At 42.1% G+C, this 22,454-nt stretch overlaps 1 protein-coding gene across 1 annotated transcript in view; it reads right to left on the bottom strand.

Moving 5' to 3' along the window:
• Nucleotides 1-3,326: 3,326 nt before the first annotated feature.
• Nucleotides 3,327-22,454, bottom strand: part of LOC143276565 (uncharacterized) — a 51,077-nt gene continuing 31,949 nt past the window's right edge. The window contains exons 11-22 of the mRNA XM_076581153.1: nt 22,110-22,228; nt 18,466-18,573; nt 17,849-18,106; nt 16,518-16,784; nt 15,187-15,453; nt 12,199-12,465; nt 10,858-11,124; nt 9,527-9,793; nt 8,488-8,751; nt 6,063-6,110; nt 5,570-5,707; nt 3,327-3,854 (exon numbers count right to left, since the gene is read on the bottom strand). Of these exons, the coding sequence (XP_076437268.1) occupies nt 5,571-5,707; nt 6,063-6,110; nt 8,488-8,751; nt 9,527-9,793; nt 10,858-11,124; nt 12,199-12,465; nt 15,187-15,453; nt 16,518-16,784; nt 17,849-18,106; nt 18,466-18,573; nt 22,110-22,228 (2,269 nt within the window). The 3' untranslated portion in view covers nt 3,327-3,854; nt 5,570. The remainder of the gene's footprint in view (nt 3,855-5,569; nt 5,708-6,062; nt 6,111-8,487; nt 8,752-9,526; nt 9,794-10,857; nt 11,125-12,198; nt 12,466-15,186; nt 15,454-16,517; nt 16,785-17,848; nt 18,107-18,465; nt 18,574-22,109; nt 22,229-22,454) is intronic.

The raw sequence follows: 22,454 nt of genomic DNA, 5'->3' as shown, positions 1-22,454 counted from the left end.
CCCCTCCCTCCCTATTTTCCCCTCTCCCCCTTCACCCTCCATCCACCCCTCTCCCTATTTCCCCTCCCTCCCTATTTCTCCTTCTCCCCCTCCCTCCCTATCTTGCCCTCTCCCCCTCCACCCACTCCCAATATTCCCCTCCACCCCTCTCCCTCCCTATTTTCCCCTCTCCCTCCCAATCTTCCCCTCCACCCCCCTCCCTATTTTCCCCTCCACGCCCCCCCCCCTCCCAATCTTCCCCTCCACCCCCCTCTCTATCTTCCCCTCTCCCCCGTCATACCCCCCAACCCCTCCCTCGCACTGGATGTCAGAGGGTCAGTGAGACACATGAATTGCTGCATTGTTTTAATCACGCACACACCGGCAAACACACACACATACACGCGCGCACACACACACACACACACAGAGAAGAGAGCCATGTCTGTGTTTGTGACCAGACTTGGTGACTCCATTGTCATGTACAAACATAGGAGGGCAAACTGGAGCACAGTTCTTTGTCCGTCTTTCTGTCCATCTGTGTGTCTGTCTGGTCTTCGTTTGCGCAATGGTATGAACACCCAGCACAATCTGTAGGAAATGCAAGGAACATGCTGCAGAAAGTTAAAAGAGAGAAAAAATGAGGGTGTTGATGGTCGGTTGGTTGGGTGGTCGGTTGGTTTGATGGGTAGTTGGTTGGATGGGTGGTTGGTTTGATGGGTAGATGGTTGGTTGGATTGATGGGTGGTTGGTTTGATGGGTAGATGGTTGGGTGGTTTGACTGGTGGTTGGTTTGACAGGTGGTTGGTTTGATGGGTAGATGGTTGGGTGGTTTGACTGGTGGTTGGTTTGATGGGTAGATGGTTTGGAGGTTTGACAGGTGGTTGGTTTGATGGGTAGATGGTTGGTTGGTTTGATGGGTGGTTGGTTTGATGGGTAGATGGTTGGGAGGTTTGACAGGTGGTTGGTTTGATGGGTAGATGGTTGGGAGGTTTGACAGGTGGTTGGTTTGACAGGTGGTTGGTTTGATGGGTAGATGGTTGGGTGGTTTGACTGGTGGTTGGTTTGACAGGTGGTTGGTTGGTTTGATGGGTGGCTGGTTTGTTGTGTGACTGGTTTGTTCGCTGTTTGGTTGTTTGCATGAAAAGATGGTTAGTCGCGTAAATGGTTATAGGAGTGGTTGCTTGGTTGGGTGGGGGCTTGGTTGCTGTTTTATGTTTTGTTTGTTCGTGTGCAACACGCACTTAGCGCACTGAAAAAGAACCCACGGCAACTAGAGTGTTGTCCTCTGGTAACATTATGTAAAACAAGAGAGGCAAGGCACTCACTTGTGGATACACTTTTGAAAAAAAAATCCAAACTTTTTATGTATTGAGTATAATTTCAAAATGTAATGTTTAAGATGAGAAAGATCAGTTTAAAGCAAATTAAGTCCCCTAGCATTAATTACAGAGTAATTTTCCTTTTTTTACTATCTGCACCAAAACGTTTGCAAAATAAATAAAACTTCCATGCTTAGCAAAAGAAGTTCTTGTTTGAACAAAAAATGATAATAATGACTGCTCTTGTTGTTGGGTCAGAATATCAGATCAAAGTGCCAAGTTTAGAGAATACAAAAAAATATAAATATAACAGTAAATGCAGTTTGCATATAATTAGGCTTCATTTTTTTTGGTGCCCATCCCAGAGGTGCAATATTGTTTTAAACAAGATGACTGGAAAGAACTGAATATTTCCTATTTTTATGCCTAATTTGGTGTCAACTGACAAAGTATTTGCAGAGAAAATGTCAATGTTAAAGTTTACTACGGACACACACACACACACACACAGACAACAGAACACCGGGTTAAAACATAGACTTACTTTGTTTACACAAGTGAGTCAAAAAAAAAAAGAAACCCACTCTGATAGGTACACACAAATACATAAACATGCAGTCAAGGCCTGACAAGCGTGTTGGGTTATGCTGCTGTCAGGCATCTGCCCAGCAGATTATGAGTTTGTCGGAACGCAGTGACGCCTCCTTGAGAACCTGAAACTGTTCGTGTCTTTCAGTCTGTGTCCCTGTCGTGCAGTCTGAGGTACGGGTGACAGTTCTTGGCGAAGAACGCACGCGGAGCATCAGAGAAGAACAACGCGTGTTTTATTCGCTCATCACTGCTGCCACAGCGCTCATGGCCTACCCAGAACCCAGACGAAAATACGTTAATGATATTCTGGAAACACACACACACACACAAACACCATGCACAAACACACACACACACCATGCACAAACACACACACACACAACGTGCACACACACACCATACACACAACATTCACAAGCACACACACACACAACGTGCAAATGCACACACACACAAACATGCACACACATACACACACACAGCGTGTGCACACATACACACAACGTGCACACACACAGACACACACTGCCCAGACCAAAAGACACGTCGGGACTCAGTTGAAGGCATGCTGGTCAGGAAAAGGTTGGCCCATACAGGGCAGTTGGTGTGAGCAGGGCAGTTGGTGTGAGCGAGCAGCTGACATGACAGCGACACACACTGCAGTTCAAACAACAACAAAAAAATAATGGTTCACGCTGCACAAGGAGCAAGCACGTGACCTGTCATCGCCCTAGGAGGTGAAAGGTCATGACAAGGGGTTGAGGGGTCATATCCGGTGGGAATTCCCGATGACAGAAAACACGGTGTCACTTCAGCAGGGAAGAAGTTTGGACAACTGTGTGGGGAAGAAAAAAAGATGACAGTGTCTTCTTTCTGTCCAAAAGGAGGGTGGTTGGTAATTGTGTATGTGTGGGGGTGGCTGGGTGGGTGGGGAGTGTGAACGAACGAACGAACGAAACGAAATTTTTTTTTCTGAGTGTTGAGATTAGGCCAATAACAAGCATACCTTTTCAACCAATTCTAGGGGTTAAAAATTCAGAAAGAAAAGCACAAGAAAAAAAGGGAAAATAATGACAGAGAGAGAGACCCAGAGAGAGAGAGACAGACAGACAGACCGAGACAGGGAGAGAGAGAGAGACCGAGACAGAGAGGGAGTGAGAGAGACACAGAGAGAGAGAGACAGACCGAGACAGGGAGAGAGAGAGAGACCGAGACAGACAGACACACACACACACACATACAGACAGATAGAGAGAGAGGCAGAGACACAGAGAGAGAGACACACACACACATACAGACAGACAGAGAGAGAGAGAGAGAGAGAGAGACATGGAGAGAGCGAGAGAGAGAGCAACCGACAACAAACGAAATATAAAACGACGTCATCATTCAATCAAATTAGACTTTATTTGCCAATAAGTTGATGAGCATAACATGTTTTGCGAACAAAACCCTTCACAGGTAGGACAGCTTTACACTTCGTTTCAGGAACGGGTCAACAGACAATGATTTGTTATATCATCCCGAGAGGAAGCAGCTCGAATGAAATATGCTGACGAAGGTACTCTCGTGTGTGTGTGTGTGTGTGTGTGTGTGTGTGTGTGTGTGTGTGTGTGTGTGTGTGTTCACGCGCGCGTGATTGTGTGTGTGTGTGTGTGTGTGTTTATGTGTGTGTGCGTGCCTGTGTCCGTGTTTATGCGCGTGCGGGTGTGCGTGCACGTGTGTATGTGAGTGCGTGAGTGCACTGAGAGTGAAAAACAACCTTTGTACCCACCCCCACCCCTCCCAAACTCCCTAATAAAAAAAAAAGCTAATTTCAAAACTGAAACCTCACCACGTTACTCGAACCATCAATTCAAAATGCTTTCAAAATACTTAACCTGAAAATGCAAGAAGAGTGACTGTCGGAGACTCCGATTCTGAAACGTCATGGTGTAAAAACTGTCTTCCGCTTTCCAGAATCTGAGGAAAAAAAAAACTCACACTAATCTGTCTTATGCTTACAATGTCAACTTCATGACACGTGAAAGCGTAGAAGGTCTACTAAGGTAATTCAGGAGATCGATGATTTGGATGAGGGCAAGCATGGTTGTCTGTGAGGGATTCTGGTCAAACATCGTATTGCCGGTATTAACCGCCTGCAAAATATGATGGTGATCTAACGATGTAATCAATAGTTCGATTTTTTTTCTCAGTTCCTTCTTTTCTTCAAATCTTCCTTCGTTTCTTTCTTCATTTCTTCCTTGCAGCATCTTATTTTCCTTACTGCCTTTATTTTCTTCATATTTTCTTCCTCCTTTCATATCTTCCTTCCCTCTTCCCTTCATTTCTACATTCCTTCTGTTCTTCATATCTTAGTTCCGTCCATCCTTCATATCTTCCTTCTTCCTTCTTATTCCTTCCTTCTTTCATAAATTCATTCTGAAATATTTTCTTCTTCAAATCATCCTTCCTTCGTATCCTTTTTGACTGACTTCTTTTCTTCACATCTTCCTACATTGTTAACTAAACTCATTCCTTATTAATATCTCCCAATCTTCATCTTAGGTCCTCCCTTCCTCCTGCTATATTTCAATTTCCTTCCTTTATATCTTAGGTCGTTACCTCCTTCATAACATCCTTCCTTCCTTCATATCTTAGGTCCTTCCCTCCTTCATAACATCCTTCCTTCCTTCATATCTTAGCTCCTTCCTTCCTTCATAACATCCTTCCTTCCTTTATATCTTAGGTCGTTCAGTCCTTCATAACATCCTTCCTTCCTTCATATCTTAGGTCGTTCCCTCCTTCATAACATCCTTCCTTCCTTTATATCTTAGGTCCTTTCCTCCTTCATAACATCCTTCCTTCCTTCCTTTATATCTTAGGTCCTTCCCTCCTTCATAACATCCTTCCTTCCTTCCTTTATATCTTAGGTCGTTCCCTCCTTCATAACATCCTTCCTTCCTTCATATCTTAGGTCCTTCCCTCCTTCATAACATCCTTCCTTCCTTTATATCTTAGGTCCTTCCCTCCTTCATAACATCCTTCCTTCCTTTATATCTTAGGTCCTTCCCTCCTTCATAACATCCTTCCTTCCTTTATATCTTAAGTCCTTCCCTCCTTCATAACATCCTTCTTTCCTTTATATGATAGGTCCATCCCTCCTTCATAACATCCTTCCTCTCATATCATAGGTCCTTCCCTCCTTCATAACATCCTTCCTTCCTTTATATCATAGGTCCATCCCTCCTTCATAACATCCTTCCTCTCATATCATAGGTCTTTCCCTCCTTCATAACATCCTTCCTTCCTTTATATCATAGGTCCTTCCCTCCTTCATAACATCCTTCCTTCCTTTATATCATAGGTCCTTCCCTCCTTCATAATATCCTTCCTCTCTTTATGTCTTTTTTCTTTCCTTCCTTCCTAGCCCCTTTCCCTCCCCTCTTCCATTGAAATATGAAAAATAAGATGTGGACAATTGTTCAGTCGTCCCATTCTTCCTTCCTTTAAACATGTCGAAATTCTGAAGGATGTGATCAACTGTTTTTGGTCAACCAACCAATCAACCAACCACCCAGTCAACCAACTAACCACCCATCCACATGGTCAACCAACCGACCACCCAGTCAACCAACCACCCATCCAGTCAGCCAACCATCTAACCAACCAAGTCACTAACTAACTAACCGACTAACCTCATGTGCATATTTGTTTTTGGTCACTGCAGCAGGAGTATTCCTGGAAGTGATGGAAACAGTCGGGTGCTATGCATCGGCAAGACCCCACCGGCAGGTCCAGCACATAGTCCAGTCCACATCGGTTTATACACGACCCTGAAATAATAACGATAATGACAATAACGACAACGATAACAACAACGAAGAATAATGATAATAATGACAATAATAGTAATGATAATAATTATAATAATAACATTAATAAATGGGGAGAAAGAAAGAAAGGAAGGCTGAAGGAAGGAAGAAAAGGAAGGAGAAAGGGAAGGAAAGGAGGGATGAGGAGGAAGAAAGAACGAAGGGCTGAAGTAAGGGACAAAGTAAGGAAAAAAGGCAGGAGGAAGAAAGAATGGAAAAGAAGAAAGGAAGGGTGGAAGGACAGAAGGAACAAAGGGAGAGAGGGAGTAAGGAAGGAAGGAAGGAAAGAAATGGTGAACAGAAAGAAAACAGTCACCTGTGTTGTACTGACACTCGTAGCCAAAGCAATGGACCGGGCATGTCACTGAAAAGGAATAAGCATAACATTATGATACGGCAGGGGCACGCACGCATGCACGCACACACAAACACGCATGCATGCATACACATGCACACACGCACGTTCACAGAGCTGGAGAGACAAACACACAGAGGAGGAAGCGGAGGAGGAGACGAAGAAGGAGGAGGAGAGTGAAGAGGAGAACGAAAAGGATAAAAACAGTGATGAAAATTACAGAAGTACAATGACAATAATCATAATAACAATAATAACATCAACAACAACACTACCACTAATAACAGCCTGCTCCTACTCCGAGTTAAGTGTGCTATGGGCTTAAATGGGAAGCCTGGGACCACACAGCCGAGAATCATCCACTCAAGGATGCGTCTTTGGGTTTGTTGCTCAAATTTCCTGAACTGCACTGCTGCAAGTTTCTGTATCTCTCGGGCCTGTTCAATGCCGGGATATCATTATGAAAGGAAGATGTAGTTCAAGACTCAACAGACCTTCACAGCAGCATTGTCATCATCACTATCCTCATCCTTCGTCAATAATAAAAAACAAAAAAAAACAAACATCCCAAATCATGTGGCCTCTCATGGTGATCTCAGTTTCGATCCCCCTTCACTTCCGTGCTTGGGATGAGTTCTGTCAAGGTTTTCAGTGTCGGATGATTCAGGAGGGCCTGTCACTGGAGTGATGGGTGGTGGTCTCTGCTATAGGGGAGACGTTCACTCAGTTCTGGCCCTGTGACTATGTTATTATTGTCATCAGCAAGGGACTTACTAGCTGGTGTCCTAAGTACGTTGAATCAGAACAGGCACTACTGAACACCGCCGAAGTGACAGAACAGCAGTGCAGGGTCGTCTCTGGTGTGTGGCCTCCTAGCAACCTAACACCGATAGTTTCCCGTGGATGGCAGACGCTGTAACTGCGACTGGCAAACCCGGGTATATGGGGGACTTGGAATGAGTGGCGTGTGAGTAATGCCACTAAAACAGTGCAGATGACTGCACAGCAAAAATGTGAAAACACCAACAACAAGAAACAAACAAAAATAAATACAATAAAAAAAAAAGAATAAATAAGCAAAATGATGATAATCAATAAGCATAAGATAAAAGAATGATAATGATCATCAAGATAAAAGAAGAAGAAATGGAAGCCATCATCAACATCAACATCCAGAAAATGCTGCTGCTGCTGATGTGGTGGTGGTGGTGAAGAAGGTGGAGAAGAAAATTGGTAACGATTATTCAACAACAACAGCTACTCCTACATTACTACTAAAACTACTACCACTAATGATGATATTAATAACACTACCACCACCACAGTTATAACTACTACTACAACCACTGCAAGTAATAATAACTGATATAAGAGAATGATGATAACAACCACCACCAAAACAACTATAACTACTACTACCACAACCACTACAAGTAATAATACTTGATACAAGAGTATGATGAAAACAACCACCACAACAACAATAACAACAGAGAAGAAGAAGAAACCAGAAACGTGAAAGAAATGAGAGAAAAAAAACTGTGATTATATTTACTATGTGGCACAATGTCTTAGAGGCCTGACATTGTAATTCCCATAGGAAACAGTGTGTTGAAATTGCAGCCTGTATTGTTTCAAACGAATGAACTTTATTCATAGAAACGCCAAGCAACTGTACAACAGCTAATTCAAAGCACAAACTGCAAAGCATGCTAAAAAATGGTGACATGTTAATAAACTGGCTGCATTTTTTTTTTTTAAAGTACAAGAACTGGAATGCCTGAATGTCAACCCATTACAGTGTGACTAAGTCCCACCCAAATAAGAATGCTCTGGTTATTTCATGATTGTTCTGTTTTCCCCCCATTTCCCCTCTCTCTTTCTCTCTACACACACACACATATATATATATATCTCAATGTGTTTATTATGGAAATATTTAAGATAGAAAAAAATATAGCTTTGAAAATAAGTATGAATGTGATTCCTAACACTATCATACCTTTGAACTGAACTGAATTAAATTGCAATACATAACTGTCACAACAGATTTCTCTGTGTGAAATTCGGGCTGCTCTTGCCACAGTGCAGTGCCACATGTTCTTTATATTTCTCATATTTGTTTTACTATCAAAGTGGATGGAAAACGTGAGCAAGATGGATGCTAAACGCGGGATCTCGCTTTTTATCGTCTCATCTGAATGACCAGCGTCCAGACCACCACCACTCAATGTCAAGTGGACAGGGAGAACATTCTGGTGTGTGGGAGATTCGACTGAACCTGCACACTCGGATTCTCTCCCTTCCTACATGGACGCTTTGCCAGAAGACCACTCCAATAAATCAAGTGAAAAATGATATCTAAAAAAAGCACAAAGATGCATACCACTGGGAGACACGCTATCGGAGATTTCTGAAGGTCCCCCCAGGACAGTGGTCACTCTACATGTGTAGTTGCTGGCACTGCTGTTCGTGAACGCGATGAACAAGTAGAAGCGATCATTTTCACCGGTAATGACCGTGCCGTTCACAAACCACTCAAACTCGGTAATCTGGTCATCGCTGTAGATCGTGTTGCACGTGTAGTTGACAGGTGTTCCGTATGTAACATCCACGTCCTCTGGGATGACTTCTGGAGTCTGTGTTCTCACTGTGGGGGAAAAGATACAAAAAGGAAAGGGAAAAAGGAATCCAATGTGTGTGTGTATGTGTGTGTGACATTTATGTTGCACATTGCATGGGACCTTGGTTTATTGTCTAATCGAAATGACTAGAACCTAGACCACCACTCAAGGTCTGGTGGAGGGTGGCATAAAAACCCTGATCTATATATCTGACTCAAACGTGTGACACTCACTTCCTAATCGGACACATCTCTACGATGTACATACTTATGTGTGTGTGGTCCTTTCAGTTGACTGTCTCATGTCACTTTTGTTTTTGTTCCTTCGGTATCTTTATTTCTTTGTGGTCCTTGTTCTGTCTGGCATCACTCTTATATCACTCTTCTCTAATCAGCAGTTTTCTCTTTTCTGGACCTTCTTTCTTTCCAACCATTTCTTCCAGCAACAGGAAGTGCAGTACAAGAGAAACAAACAAAACAGAATAGGACGCTTTCCAACGCAACACAATATTGAAAAATCAGTACACTGCAGGACGGGGCAATGAACAAACTGCATTATAATATAACATGATAAAAGTATACACTGCATTGTGATAAAATACTATGTACATAAACAACACAACACAAGCAAAGAGTTCCATCTATGATGATTACTCAAATCTTTCTTTTTTTTCATTTCACTTTTTATGTAAAGAGCAAGATAAGTAGACATTCTGAAAAGAGAGAAAGAGAGACAGACAAAGAGGGCTAGAAACAACCATGCAGCTAGCCAGTGAGACAGAAGAAGAAAAAGAAGACAAACCTGTTGGTGAAACAGGATCAGATTGGTCTGATGTTCCACCTGGATCAATAGTCACGGAACATGTGTAGTTATCATTATTGTTAGTCAGGTCTGCAATGAAGGAGTAAGTGGACGCAGACTGGCTGGTAATCTGCACGCCGTTTTTGAACCACTGATACTCTACCACCTGGCTGGGGGGACTGGCTGAGTACACACAGGTGTATGTGATATTGTCTCCTTCTGTCACGTTGACACCTGGTTGTATGACAGTGGGTGGATCTGGCCTCACTGTCAAAAACGAAAATTGAAGCCTTCAATGCAATGGAGTGGAAAGGGATACAGAACAAGGCTGAGCAATACAATGCAAGGCAATAGGGCACAGATCTGCTCCGTACAGTACAGTACAGTGCAGTACAGTACAAAACAGTATGGTGCAATATAATGCTGGGCATTGCAGTACAACACAACAGAATAGAACGCAATGCAATACAACACAATAAAAAAAAGTCATTAGAATGTTGTTCACTGCCGTAGATGAGAATGGAATACAATGTAATACATTGCGGAATATGGTATACCATAATATATGAACACAATGTTATACAATGGAATATAATACAATATGAACACGCACACATACAGAGATGGACAGATAGATAGAGAGGGAGGGGGGGCAGAAAGAGAGAGGGGGAGACAGAGAGAAACAGAGACATAGAAACAGACTCTTCACAGCACCTAACTGAAGACTGTACTGTTGCCCAACTTTGTGTTGTGTTTACATGTAATGTACTTAATGCATTCCAGTGCACTTTTTCGTTCTATGCAGGTCTGCATGGTACTTTAGTGTCCTGTGTTCAATGAAATACAATGAATTATGATGCAATGCAATCTAAGGCAAAACAGAACAGTGCAGTTCAATATAGTGCAATGAACGAACAGCACAGAAAAAAACACAACATAACACAACTAATAAGGTCCAGCAGAATGGAATGCAATGAAGTAAAATCTGAGACACTGGATTATGATATGACATACTCACACAACACAATATTCCACAACACAATAAACAGTTTAAAAATTGGTTTAAAGCAAGACTACACAACACAAAACATCGGGAATGGAAAATACAATAAGACATGATACGATATGCCATTGCACAAAAGGACACAATACTGCACAATATAACACAATACAGTATTGCAATACAACTATCATATTTACATTATCATTTGTGTTGACAGTAAGTGTGAGTGGCTGAGACAGTGAGTGAGAAAGACTGAGATAGAAACAGAGGGAGAGACAGACAGCCACACAACCAGGCAGCCAGACAGAAGAAAACAAAGAAGACAAACCTGTTGGTGAAACAGGATCAGATTCCTCTGATGTTCCACCCGGATCAGTAGTCACGGAACATGTGTATTTATCATTATTGTTAGTCAGGTCTGCAATGAAGGAGTAAGTGGGCGCAGACTGGCCGGTAATCTTCACACCGTTTTTAAACCACTGATACTCTACCACCTGGCTGGGGGGACTGACTGAGTACACACAGGTGTATGTGATATTGTCTCCTTCTGTCACGTTGACACCTGGTTGTATGACAGTGGGTGGATCTGGCCTCACTGTCAAAACGAAAATTGAAGCCTTCAATGCAATGGAGTGGAAAGGGATACAGAACAAGGCTGAGCAATACAATGCAAGGCAATAGGGCACAGATCTGCTCTGTACAGTACAGTACAGTGCAGTGCAGTACAGTACAGTACAAAACAGTATGGTGCAATATAATGCTGGGCATTGCAGTACAACACAACAGAATAGAACGCAATGCAATACAACACAATAAAAAATTCATTAGAATGCTGTTCACTGCAGTAGATGAGAATGGAATACAAAGTAATACATTGCGGAATATGGTATACCATAATATATGAACACAATGTTATACAATGGAATATAATACAATATGAACACACACACATACAGAGATGGACAGATAGATAGAGAGGACGGAGGGGGGGCAGAAAGAGAGAGGGGGAGACAGAGAGAAACAGAGACATAGAAAGAGACTCTTCACAGCACCTAACTGAAGATTGTACTGTTGCCCAACTTTGTGTTGTGTTTACATGTAATGTACTTAATGTATTCCAGTGCACTTTTTCGTTCTATGCAGGTCTGCATGGTACTTTAGTGTCCTGTGGTCAATGAAATACAATGAATTATGATGCAATGCAATCTAAGGCAAAACAGTACAGTGCAGTTCAATATAGTGCAATGAACGAACAGCACAGAAAAGAACACAACATAACACAACTAATAAGGTCCAGCAGAATGGAATGCAATGGAGTAAAATCTGAGACACTGGATTATGATATGATATACTAACACAACATAATATAGCACAACACAATAAACAGTTTAAAAATTGGCTTAAAGCAAGACTACACAACACAAAACATCAGGAATGGAAAATACAATAAGACATGATACGATATGCCATTGCACAAAAGGACACAATACTGCACAATATAACACAATACAGTATTGCAATACAACTATCATATTTACATTATCATTTGTGTTGACAGTAAGTGTGAGTGGCTGAGACAGTGAGTGAGAAAGACTGAGATAGAAACAGAGGGAGAGACAGACAGCCACACAACCAGGCAGCCAGACAGAAGAAAACAAAGAAGACAAACCTGTTGGTGAAACAGGATCAGATTCCTCTGATGTTCCGCCCGGATCAGTAGTCACGGAACATGTGTAGTTATCATTATTGTTAGTCAGGTCTGCAATGAAGGAGTAAGTGGGCGCAGACTGGCCGGTAATCTTCACACCGTTTTTAAACCACTGATACTCTACCACCTGGCTGGGGGGACTGACTGAGTACACACAGGTGTATGTGATATTGTCTCCTTCTGTCACGTTGACATCTGGTTGTATGACAGTGGGTGTCTCTAGCCTCACTGTCAAAACGAAAATTGAAGCCTTCAATGCAATGGAGTGGAAAGGGATACAGAACAAGGCTGAGCAATACAATGCAAGGCAATAGGGCACAGATCTGCTCTGTACAGTACAGTACAGTGCAGTGCAGTACAGTACAGTACAAAACAGTATGGTGCAATATAATGCTGGGCATTGCAGTACAACACAACAGAATAGAACGCAATGCAATACAACACAATAAAAAAATTCATTAGAATGCTGTTCACTGCAGTAGATGAGAAAGGAATACAATGTAATACATTGCGGAATATGGTATACCATGATATATGAACACAATGTTATACAATGGAATATAATACAATATGAACACACACACATACAGATGGACAGATAGATAGAGAGGATGGAGGGGGGGCAGAAAGAGAGAGGGGGAGACAGAGAGAAACAGAGACATAGAAAGAGACTCTTCACAGCACCTAACTGAAGATTGTACTGTTGCCCAACTTTGTGTTGTATTTACATGTAATGTACTTAATGTATTCCAGTGCACTTTTTCGTTCTATGCAGGTCTGCATGGTACTTTAGTGTCCTGTGGTCAATGAAATACAATGAATTATGATGCAATGCAATCTAAGGCAAAACAGTACAGTGCAGTTCAATATAGTGCAATGAACGAACAGCACAGAAAAGAACACAACATAACACAACTAATAAGGTCCAGCAGAATGGAATGCAATGGAGTAAAATCTGAGACACTGGATTATGATATGATATACTAACACAACATAATATAGCACAACACAATAAACAGTTTAAAAATTGGCTTAAAGCAAGACTACACAACACAAAACATCAGGAATGGAAAATACAATAAAACATGATACGATATGCCATTGCACAAAAGGACACAATACTGCACAATATAACACAATACAGTATTGCAATACAACTATCATATTTACATTATCATTTGTGTTGACAGTAAGTGTGAGTGGCTGAGACAGTGTGGGGGGGGGGGGGGGGGGGGGGGGGGGGGGGGGGGGGGGGGGGGGGGGGGGGGGGGGGGGGGGGGGGGGGGGGGGGGGGGGGGGGGGGGGGGGGGGGGGGGGGGGGGGGGGGGGGGGGGGGGGGGGGGGGGGGGGGGGGGGGGGGGGGGGGGGGGGGGGGGGGGGGGGGGGGGGGGGGGGGGGGGGGGGGGGGGGGGGGGGGGGGGGGGGGGGGGGGGGGGGGGGGGGGGGGGGGGGGGGGGGGGGGGGGGGGGGGGGGGGGGGGGGGGGGGGGGGGGGGGGGGGGGGGGGGGGGGGGGGGGGGGGGGGGGGGGGGGGGGGGGGGGGGGGGGGGGGGGGGGGGGGGGGGGGGGGGGGGGGGGGGGGGGGGGGGGGGGGGGGGGGGGGGGGGGGGGGGGGGGGGGGGGGGGGGGGGGGGGGGGGGGGGGGGGGGGGGGGGGGGGGGGGGGGGGGGGGGGGGGGGGGGGGGGGGGGGGGGGGGGGGGGGGGGGGGGGGGGGGGGGGGGGGGGGGGGGGGGGGGGGGGGGGGGGGGGGGGGGGGGGGGGGGGGGGGGGGGGGGGGGGGGGGGGGGGGGGGGGGGGGGGGGGGGGGGGGGGGGGGGGGGGGGGGGGGGGGGGGGGGGGGGGGGGGGGGGGGGGGGGGGGGGGGGGGGGGGGGGGTAAACGTGACAGAGGAGAAGAGCCAAGAGCAAGCAAGTTGTGACAGTTTCCGATTCCCGTGACACATGTATTATTGGTCCAAGAGTAATGCCGACGGGGAACCTTAAATTACAGGGGGTGCAAGTATTGATTCTTCGGAAGGTGTGGTGGCATCAACGAATAGCCAATCATGTGAAGTACAGACAGGGCAACATGCAGCAATCCAGATTGCTAAGCATTAAAACCGAAAAAGGTGCAATAAACTTCAAAAAATAAGAATGCTCACCAAAATAAATGCCCAGTATGGGGAATATTACTTAATATGTACCAAATTGAAATTAAATGGAATATAATACAATATGAACACACACACATACAGATGGACAGATAGATAGAGAGGATGGAGGGGGGGGGGGGCAGAAAGAGAGAGGGGGAGACAGAGAGAAACAGAGACATAGAAAGAGACTCTTCACAGCACCTAACTGAAGACTGTACTGTTGCCCAACTTTGTGTTGTATTTACATGTAATGTACTTAATGCATTCCAGTGCACTTTTTCGTTCTATGCAGGTCTGCATGGTACTTTAGTGTCCTGTGGTCAATGAAATACAATGAATTATGATGCAATGCAATCTAAGGCAAAACAGTACAGTGAAGTTCAATATAGTGCAATGAACGAACAGCACAGAAAAGAACACAACATAACACAACTAATAAGGTCCAGCAGAATGGAATGCAATGGAGTAAAATCTGAGACACTGGATTATGATATGATATATTAACACAACATAATATAGCACAACACAATAAACAGTTTAAAAATTGGCTTAAAGCAAGACTACACAACACAAAACATCAGGAATGGAAAATACAATAAAACATGATACGATATGCCATTGCACAAAAGGACACAATACTGCACAATATAACACAATACAGTATTGCAATACAACTATCATATTTACATTATCATTTGTGTTGACAGTAAGTGTGAGTGGCTGAGACAGTGAGTGAGAAAGACTGAGATAGAAACAGAGGGAGAGACAGACAGCCACACAACCAGGCAGCCAGACAGAAGAAAACAAAGAAGACAAACCTGTTGGTGAAACAGGATCAGATTCCTCTGATGTTCCACCCGGATCAGTAGTCACGGAACATGTGTATTTATCATTATTGTTAGTCAGGTCTGCAATGAAGGAGTAAGTGGAAGCAGATTGGCCAGTAATCTGCACGCCGTTTTTGAACCACTGATACTCTACCACCTGGCTGGGGGGACTGTCTGAGTACACACAGGTGTATGTGATATTGTCTCCTTCTGTCACGTTGACACCTGGTGGTATGACAGTGGGTGGATCTGGCCTCACTGTCCAAAACGAAAATTGAAGCCTTCATTGCAATGGATTGGAAAGGGATACAGAACAAGGCTGAGCAATACAATGCAAGGCAATAGGGCACAGATCTGCTCCGTACAGTACAGTACAGTGCAGTACAGTACAAAACAGTATGGTGCAATATAATGCTGGGCATTGCAGTACAACACAACAGAATAGAACGCAATGCAATACAACACAATAAAAAATTCATTAGAATGTTGTTCACTGCAGTAGATGAGAATGGAATACAATGTAATACATTGCGGAATATGGTATACCATAATATATGAACACAATGTTATACAATGGAATATAATACAATATGAACACGCACACATACAGAGATGGACAGATAGATAGAGAGGGAGGGGGGGCAGAAAGAGAGAGAGGGGGAGACAGAGAGAAACAGAGACATAGAAAGAGACTCTTCACAGCACCTAACTGAAGATTGTACTGTTGCCCAACTTTGTGTTGTATTTACATGTAATGTACTTAATGTATTCCAGTGCACTTTTTCGTTCTATGCAGGTCTGCATGGTACTTTAGTGTCCTGTGGTCAATGAAATACAATGAATTATGATGCAATGCAATCTAAGGCAAAACAGAACAGTGCAGTTCAATATAGTGCAATGAACGAACAGCACAGAAAAAAACACAACATAACACAACTAATAAGGTCCAGCAGAATGGAATGCAATGGAGTAAAATCTGAGACAGTGGATTATGATATAACATACTCACACAACACAATATTCCACAACACAATAAACAGTTTAAAAATTGGTTTAAAGCAAGACTACACAACACAAAACATCGGGAATGGAAAATACAATAAGACATGATACGATATGCCATTGCACAAAAGGACACAATACTGCACAATATAACACATTACAGTATTGCAATACAACTATCATATTTACATTATCATTTGTGTTGACAGTAAGTGTGAGTGGCTGAGACAGTGAGTGAGAAAGATTGAGATAGAAACAGAGGGAGAGACAGACAGCCACACAAGCAGGCAGCCAGAGAGAAGAAAACAAAGAAGACAAACCTGTTGGTGAAACAGGATCAGATTCCTCTGATGTTCCACCCGGATCAGTAGTCACGGAACATGTGTAGTTATCATTATTGTTAGTCAGGTCTGCAATGAAGGAGTAAGTGGACGCAGACTGGCCAGTAATCTGCACGCCGTTTTTGAACCACTGATACTCTACCACCTGGCTGGGGGGACTGTCTGAGTACACACAGGTGTATGTGATATTGTCTCCTTCTGTCACGTTGACACCTGGTTGTATGACAGTTGGTGGATCTGGCCTCACTGTCCAAAACGAAAATTGAAGCCTTCATTGCAATGGATTGGAAAGGGATACAGAACAAGGCTGAGCAATACAATGCAAGGCAATAGGGCACAGATCTGCTCCGTACAGTACAGTACAGTGCAGTACAGTACAAAACAGTATGGTGCAATATAATGCTGGGCATTGCAGTACAACACAACAGAATAGAACGCAATGCAATACAACACAATAAAAAATTCATTAGAATGTTGTTCACTGCAGTAGATGAGAATGGAATACAATGTAATACATTGCGGAATATGGTATACCATAATATATGAACACAATGTTATACAATGGAATATAATACAATATGAACACACACACATACAGAGATGGACAGATAGATAGAGAGGACGGAGGGGGGCAGAAAGAGAGAGGGGGAGACAGAGAGAAACAGAGACATAGAAAGAGACTCTTCACAGCACCTAACTGAAGATTGTACTGTTGCCCAACTTTGTGTTGTATTTACATGTAATGTACTTAATGTATTCCAGTGCACTTTTTCGTTCTATGCAGGTCTGCATGGTACTTTAGTGTCCTGTGGTCAATGAAATACAATGAATTATGATGCAATGCAATCTAAGGCAAAACAGAACAGTGCAGTTCAATATAGTGCAATGAACGAACAGCACAGAAAAACACACAACATAACACAACTAATAAGGTCCAGCAGAATGGAATGCAATGGAGTAAAATCTGAGACAGTGGATTATGATATAACATACTCACACAACACAATATTCCACAACACAATAAACAGTTTAAAAATTGGTTTAAAGCAAGACTACACAACACAAAACATCGGGAATGGAAAATACAATAAGACATGATACGATATGCCATTGCACAAAAGGACACAATACTGCACAATATAACACATTACAGTATTGCAATACAACTATCATATTTACATTATCATTTGTGTTGACAGTAAGTGTGAGTGGCTGAGACAGTGAGTGAGAAAGACTGAGACAGAAACAGAGGGAGAGACAGACAGCCACACAAGCAGGCAGCCAGAGAGAAGAAAACAAAGAAGACAAACCTGTTGGTGAAACAGGATCAGATTCCTCTGATGTTCCACCCGGATCAGTAGTCACGGAACATGTGTAGTTATCATTATTGTTAGTCAGGTCTGCAATGAAGGAGTAAGTGGACGCAGTCTGGCCAGTAATCTGCACGCCGTTTTTGAACCACTGATACTCTACCACTCCACTCAGTATGGTCACACAGGTGTATGTGATATTGTCTCCTTCTGTCACGTTGACGTCTGGTGGTGTGACAGTGGGTGGCTTTCGCTTCTCTGTCGGAATGGAAAATGAAGTCTTCATTGCAACATAATGGAAAGGAAGGCAGTGTGATACTGAGCAAAACAATTCACTGCAATGTTGTTTTGCACAGACAGACCTTGCTTGGATAGAAATACAGGCTCCAGTGCCCTATCTAAAAAAAAGAAAAAAAAAAAAAAACCCAGACTGGAATTAAACTTCACTTTTTGCTTCTGTATCCATATTACAATGGAATTAAGAGTGAATTTATTTAACCAAAGTAATCAAAATCCATGCTATATTTGAACTGTGCTTACTATGCGTCCACCCATCCATCTATTCATTCATCCCTTCAGTATCCAGTTAACCTGTCAAAGACAGATCACAAACTTACCACACACATCACCTTGGTAGCCGTCCACACAAGCACACGTAAAACCACAGGCGTGTTTCCTGTTGTAGCACGTCCCCCCGTTTTGGCATGGGTTGGGATGACAGGAATCTGTAATGAATAACAGGATAACACATAAGGTTCAGAAATGGTCAAGGACCACTTGGGGAACTTGCACAGAGACCTTCTTGGGGGTGTGGTGAAATGATGAACTTTCTGCAAACAGCGGTGAATGCAGCCAGTGTAACGAGCACATGCACTTCCTTTTTTTTCTTCTTTTTTTTTCACAGTGACAAACCACAGCTTGTGGTTAATATTAAACCACTGCAAATATACACTTTGTTGAAATATCTGTTGTGTCCATCATAGCCTTTCTACGGTAATGTTGTGTGGTGTCCTACATGGAAATAATCAACAGCTCATGGTGGGTGGATTTCTGAACCAACTGATGTAAATTAGTGGCACACGTCAGGGCTGTCCCTGAATTTATGATGAAAATATATATATATGAAAATTAAACAATTAACTGATGACACTACATTATTTCTTAAAAATAGAGGATATGATACAATCCCTCAATATAGTTAAATCTTTTGAATCGTTTTCAGGATTAAAATTAAGCCTTCACAAAACAAAGGCTCTGAGAATGAATGAGCAAAATCTTCCCTTTACTTTGTTAGACAAAATACAAATTCTGGGAATAAACTTCCAGACAGATAAGATGGCAAAACACATTGAAGATAACTGGAAAGATAGACTTTGTAGAATGCAAATTCAGATAAAAGAATGGAGTAAGAGTGATTTAAGTATTCACAGGAAAATTGTTATCATAGACCTTTTTAATTAGTCAGCTTATATATCTAATGCAGTCAATTGGAATCCCAGAAAGAGTACTAAACCAAACCAACACTATGTTATATAAATTTGTTTGGCAAAGACAATTCTCCAATAGAAGAGCTTTTGAAAAGGTGAAACATAGAATATGGAAGCTGAGTATGAGAAAGGAGGCATTAAAATGGTTAATGTAACAGAATTCCAGAAATGTTTAATCTGCAGTGGGTTGGGAAATTCTTTCACACAACAGATAGGAATTGGAGCCTTATACCAGATGGCATTTACATAAGATAGCTAGTAGCAAAGGATTTTTTTTGGTAAACTGTCGATCAAAGCAACTGAAAGAATTGGAAGAAACAGAACGATTTCTGTAAGATGTTTTTACTACTTATTTTGATAATAAAACAGAAACAAAAATGGAAGATGTAAATTACGAAAATTTTACAAACCAAATGTTATTCCACAATGAATGAATAAAGTATAAAGGTAAACCACTTTACTTTCGACAATGGGTAAAAAAGGGTAATGAGAAAATAAGAGATATCAAAATACATGAAAACAAAATACTTACATTAGAAGAAATCAGCAGGTTATTGGATACAAAAAAGGCAAGAACTAGGTTCGAGTATTATGCTTTATATAATGCAATACAAAAAACATGGTTGAAATGGATACAGCAACATGCACCTGTCCACGAACCTGTCCAAACCATTCCATGTGATGCAAGCACTTACCACGCAAAACTGAAAGAAATTAAGAAAATGTTGTCAAATCATACTACAGACAGAACATTAACTACACATGCTGCTGAATTTTGGAAGAGAAAATTAGATTTTGTATTTAATGATAATGTATGGGTTTTGTCAAGAGAAGCGACAAAGGAAGTTAGACTGCATGAACTACAATGGAAAATCAACCACAGCATTTATCCCACAAACATAATTCTTCAGAAAATGAAAATAGCAGATACCAACAAATGTGATCATTGTACTGATGAAATTGACTTACTTGAACATATTAAACATTTTCTTCATTGTTAATTTGGCGTTGCTATGAAATTCAGTGTCACATTTGTTTTATTTGGAATTCAAAATGATCTGTTGCCTGAAGAATAATTAACAATTATTAACCATATCTTGCTGATAGATAAAATGTCTATTAATATTGTGCAAAAAACAAAGATGTTACAGTCACTTCGTATTGTTTTTCAAAAAAAAAGTTTACATATTAGACAAAAATGTTTCCCTGTTTTCATTGTGAGCCCTGAACAAATGCATTCGCGCGCGCATGCCCACACACACACAATGTAAATGCAAGAGAGAGTGCACATGAACAACATACAGCAAACATTGGTAAACAGCCATCAAACATTGAATGAACTGAAAAATGTCCATCTGAAGAAAAACACAAAGATAATTCTGAATGATGTATGCCTGATATGTAGTCCTTTTTTTTCTCTTTGTGTGTGTGTGTTATGTTGTACTTTTCATGTAATCGAAGATGTTAAATTTTTTTTTTAAACCCTGAAAAAAAAGAAGAGAAAGGTAGAGAGAAGAAAAGAAAAAAAGAAAGAAGATTGATTCTAAGTTTTGTACACATAATTGTATGATTTGTACGACTTCCTTCCATATTACTGTCTTAAAAAAAAATTTTCAACAAGGCCAAAATCAGTAAAACAAAAAGTTGTATTTATTCCATAAATGCTATTGATTACTTTGACATAGTTATGGAATGCTGGGTATTTGTTTGATTATTTCCATGTTGTTTAGTTGATTGTGTAATTTATATACATAATAAAATGGTGGTCGACCCAAGAAAGTCTGGGTAAAAAAAAAAAATAAAAAAAAATCAATAGCTATTCCCAATGTTCAAAGGAGAGCTACAAAAATGTTGAAGGAATGCCAGAATATGACATATGGAGAAAGATTAAAGTGTCTTAATTTGTGCTCTCTGAAGGGACTAAAGATTTGGGGAGATCTGATACAGACTTACAAAATTATCAACACCACTGAGGACATGGATACTAACAAATTTTTTACTCTTCGCCAATTAAGCATATAAATGCCTGTCTGAATCGATGGGTTTTTAAGTTTGTTTTGAAGGAGGAAGCGTTGGTAAGTGACTGAGATACATATGATGAGGATTCCAGACAGAAGGTAGCATTAGCAGTAAGTGTCATTAAAGCCACGAGCCAAGAGCGCTAGGAGCCATTACGCCTTGTGAACCGGTGGCCCAGTGGTATTGCGCCTGACTGGGAAGCAAGTGTCCACGGGTTCGATTCTCACACACAGATTGGGATTTTTTTGCCACCCCCTCCACTAGACCTTGAGTGGTGGTCTGAATGCTAGTCATTCGGATGAGAAGATAAATTGAGCACCCACGTCCAGTATGCACTCAGCGCGCGTAAAAGAACCCATGACAAGAAAGTTGTCCCTGGAAAAAATACTGTAGAGAAAAACTACTTTGATAGTAAAATAAACAGGCCGTACCTTTTTTTTTTGCACTGTCCCCGAGCTGAGTAGCTCGAATTTAACACAGAGAAATAATCTGTGAAAATCGTAATAAGATATAATATGATACTACACAATGCAGTGCAGTACTATGAAATACAATACAAAACAATACTACATTCCGTAGCGATACAGGTCAATTGTGCACTGTTGTTTCAAAAGTATGTCTGTTCTCTGATGGAGTGTTAAAAGAGGTCAATATTTTCTAACAAACTGCAAACGTACAGTTTATGGAGCTCTTCGCCTACATTTTGTCCACACACACACACACACACAAACACGCGCACACACACACACACACACCTTGATGGTATGAAGCTTTAAAGCCTTTCCTCTGCTCGGTGAAATCCGTCTTGAACTTGACAGTCAGCACGTTTCCCGTTGAGTTTTGTGGTTTGAGATTTGGTAAGTGTCCACAGAGTCTGCCAGTGATTCGTAGATAAATAATTCATAATAATTTATCATGTGCATACATAATTCTGGTTAATTCAGGTCGCACACCTAAACCAGCACACAAACACACACTCTCTCTATCTCTCTCTCGTTTCTTTACCACGAGCGCAAATATTCAAGAAATCATCCAATGGTAATTTTGAATAAACAAGAGAGACAAGGCCTTCAAGACTCACTTGTGATACACTTATAATA

This window comes from Babylonia areolata, chromosome 32 (assembly GCF_041734735.1).
Source record: "Babylonia areolata isolate BAREFJ2019XMU chromosome 32, ASM4173473v1, whole genome shotgun sequence".
In the NCBI taxonomy this organism is placed as follows: domain Eukaryota; kingdom Metazoa; phylum Mollusca; class Gastropoda; order Neogastropoda; family Buccinidae; genus Babylonia; species Babylonia areolata.
Note: the sequence above shows the minus strand (reverse complement) of the source record. Positions and strands in the feature narration are given on the sequence as shown.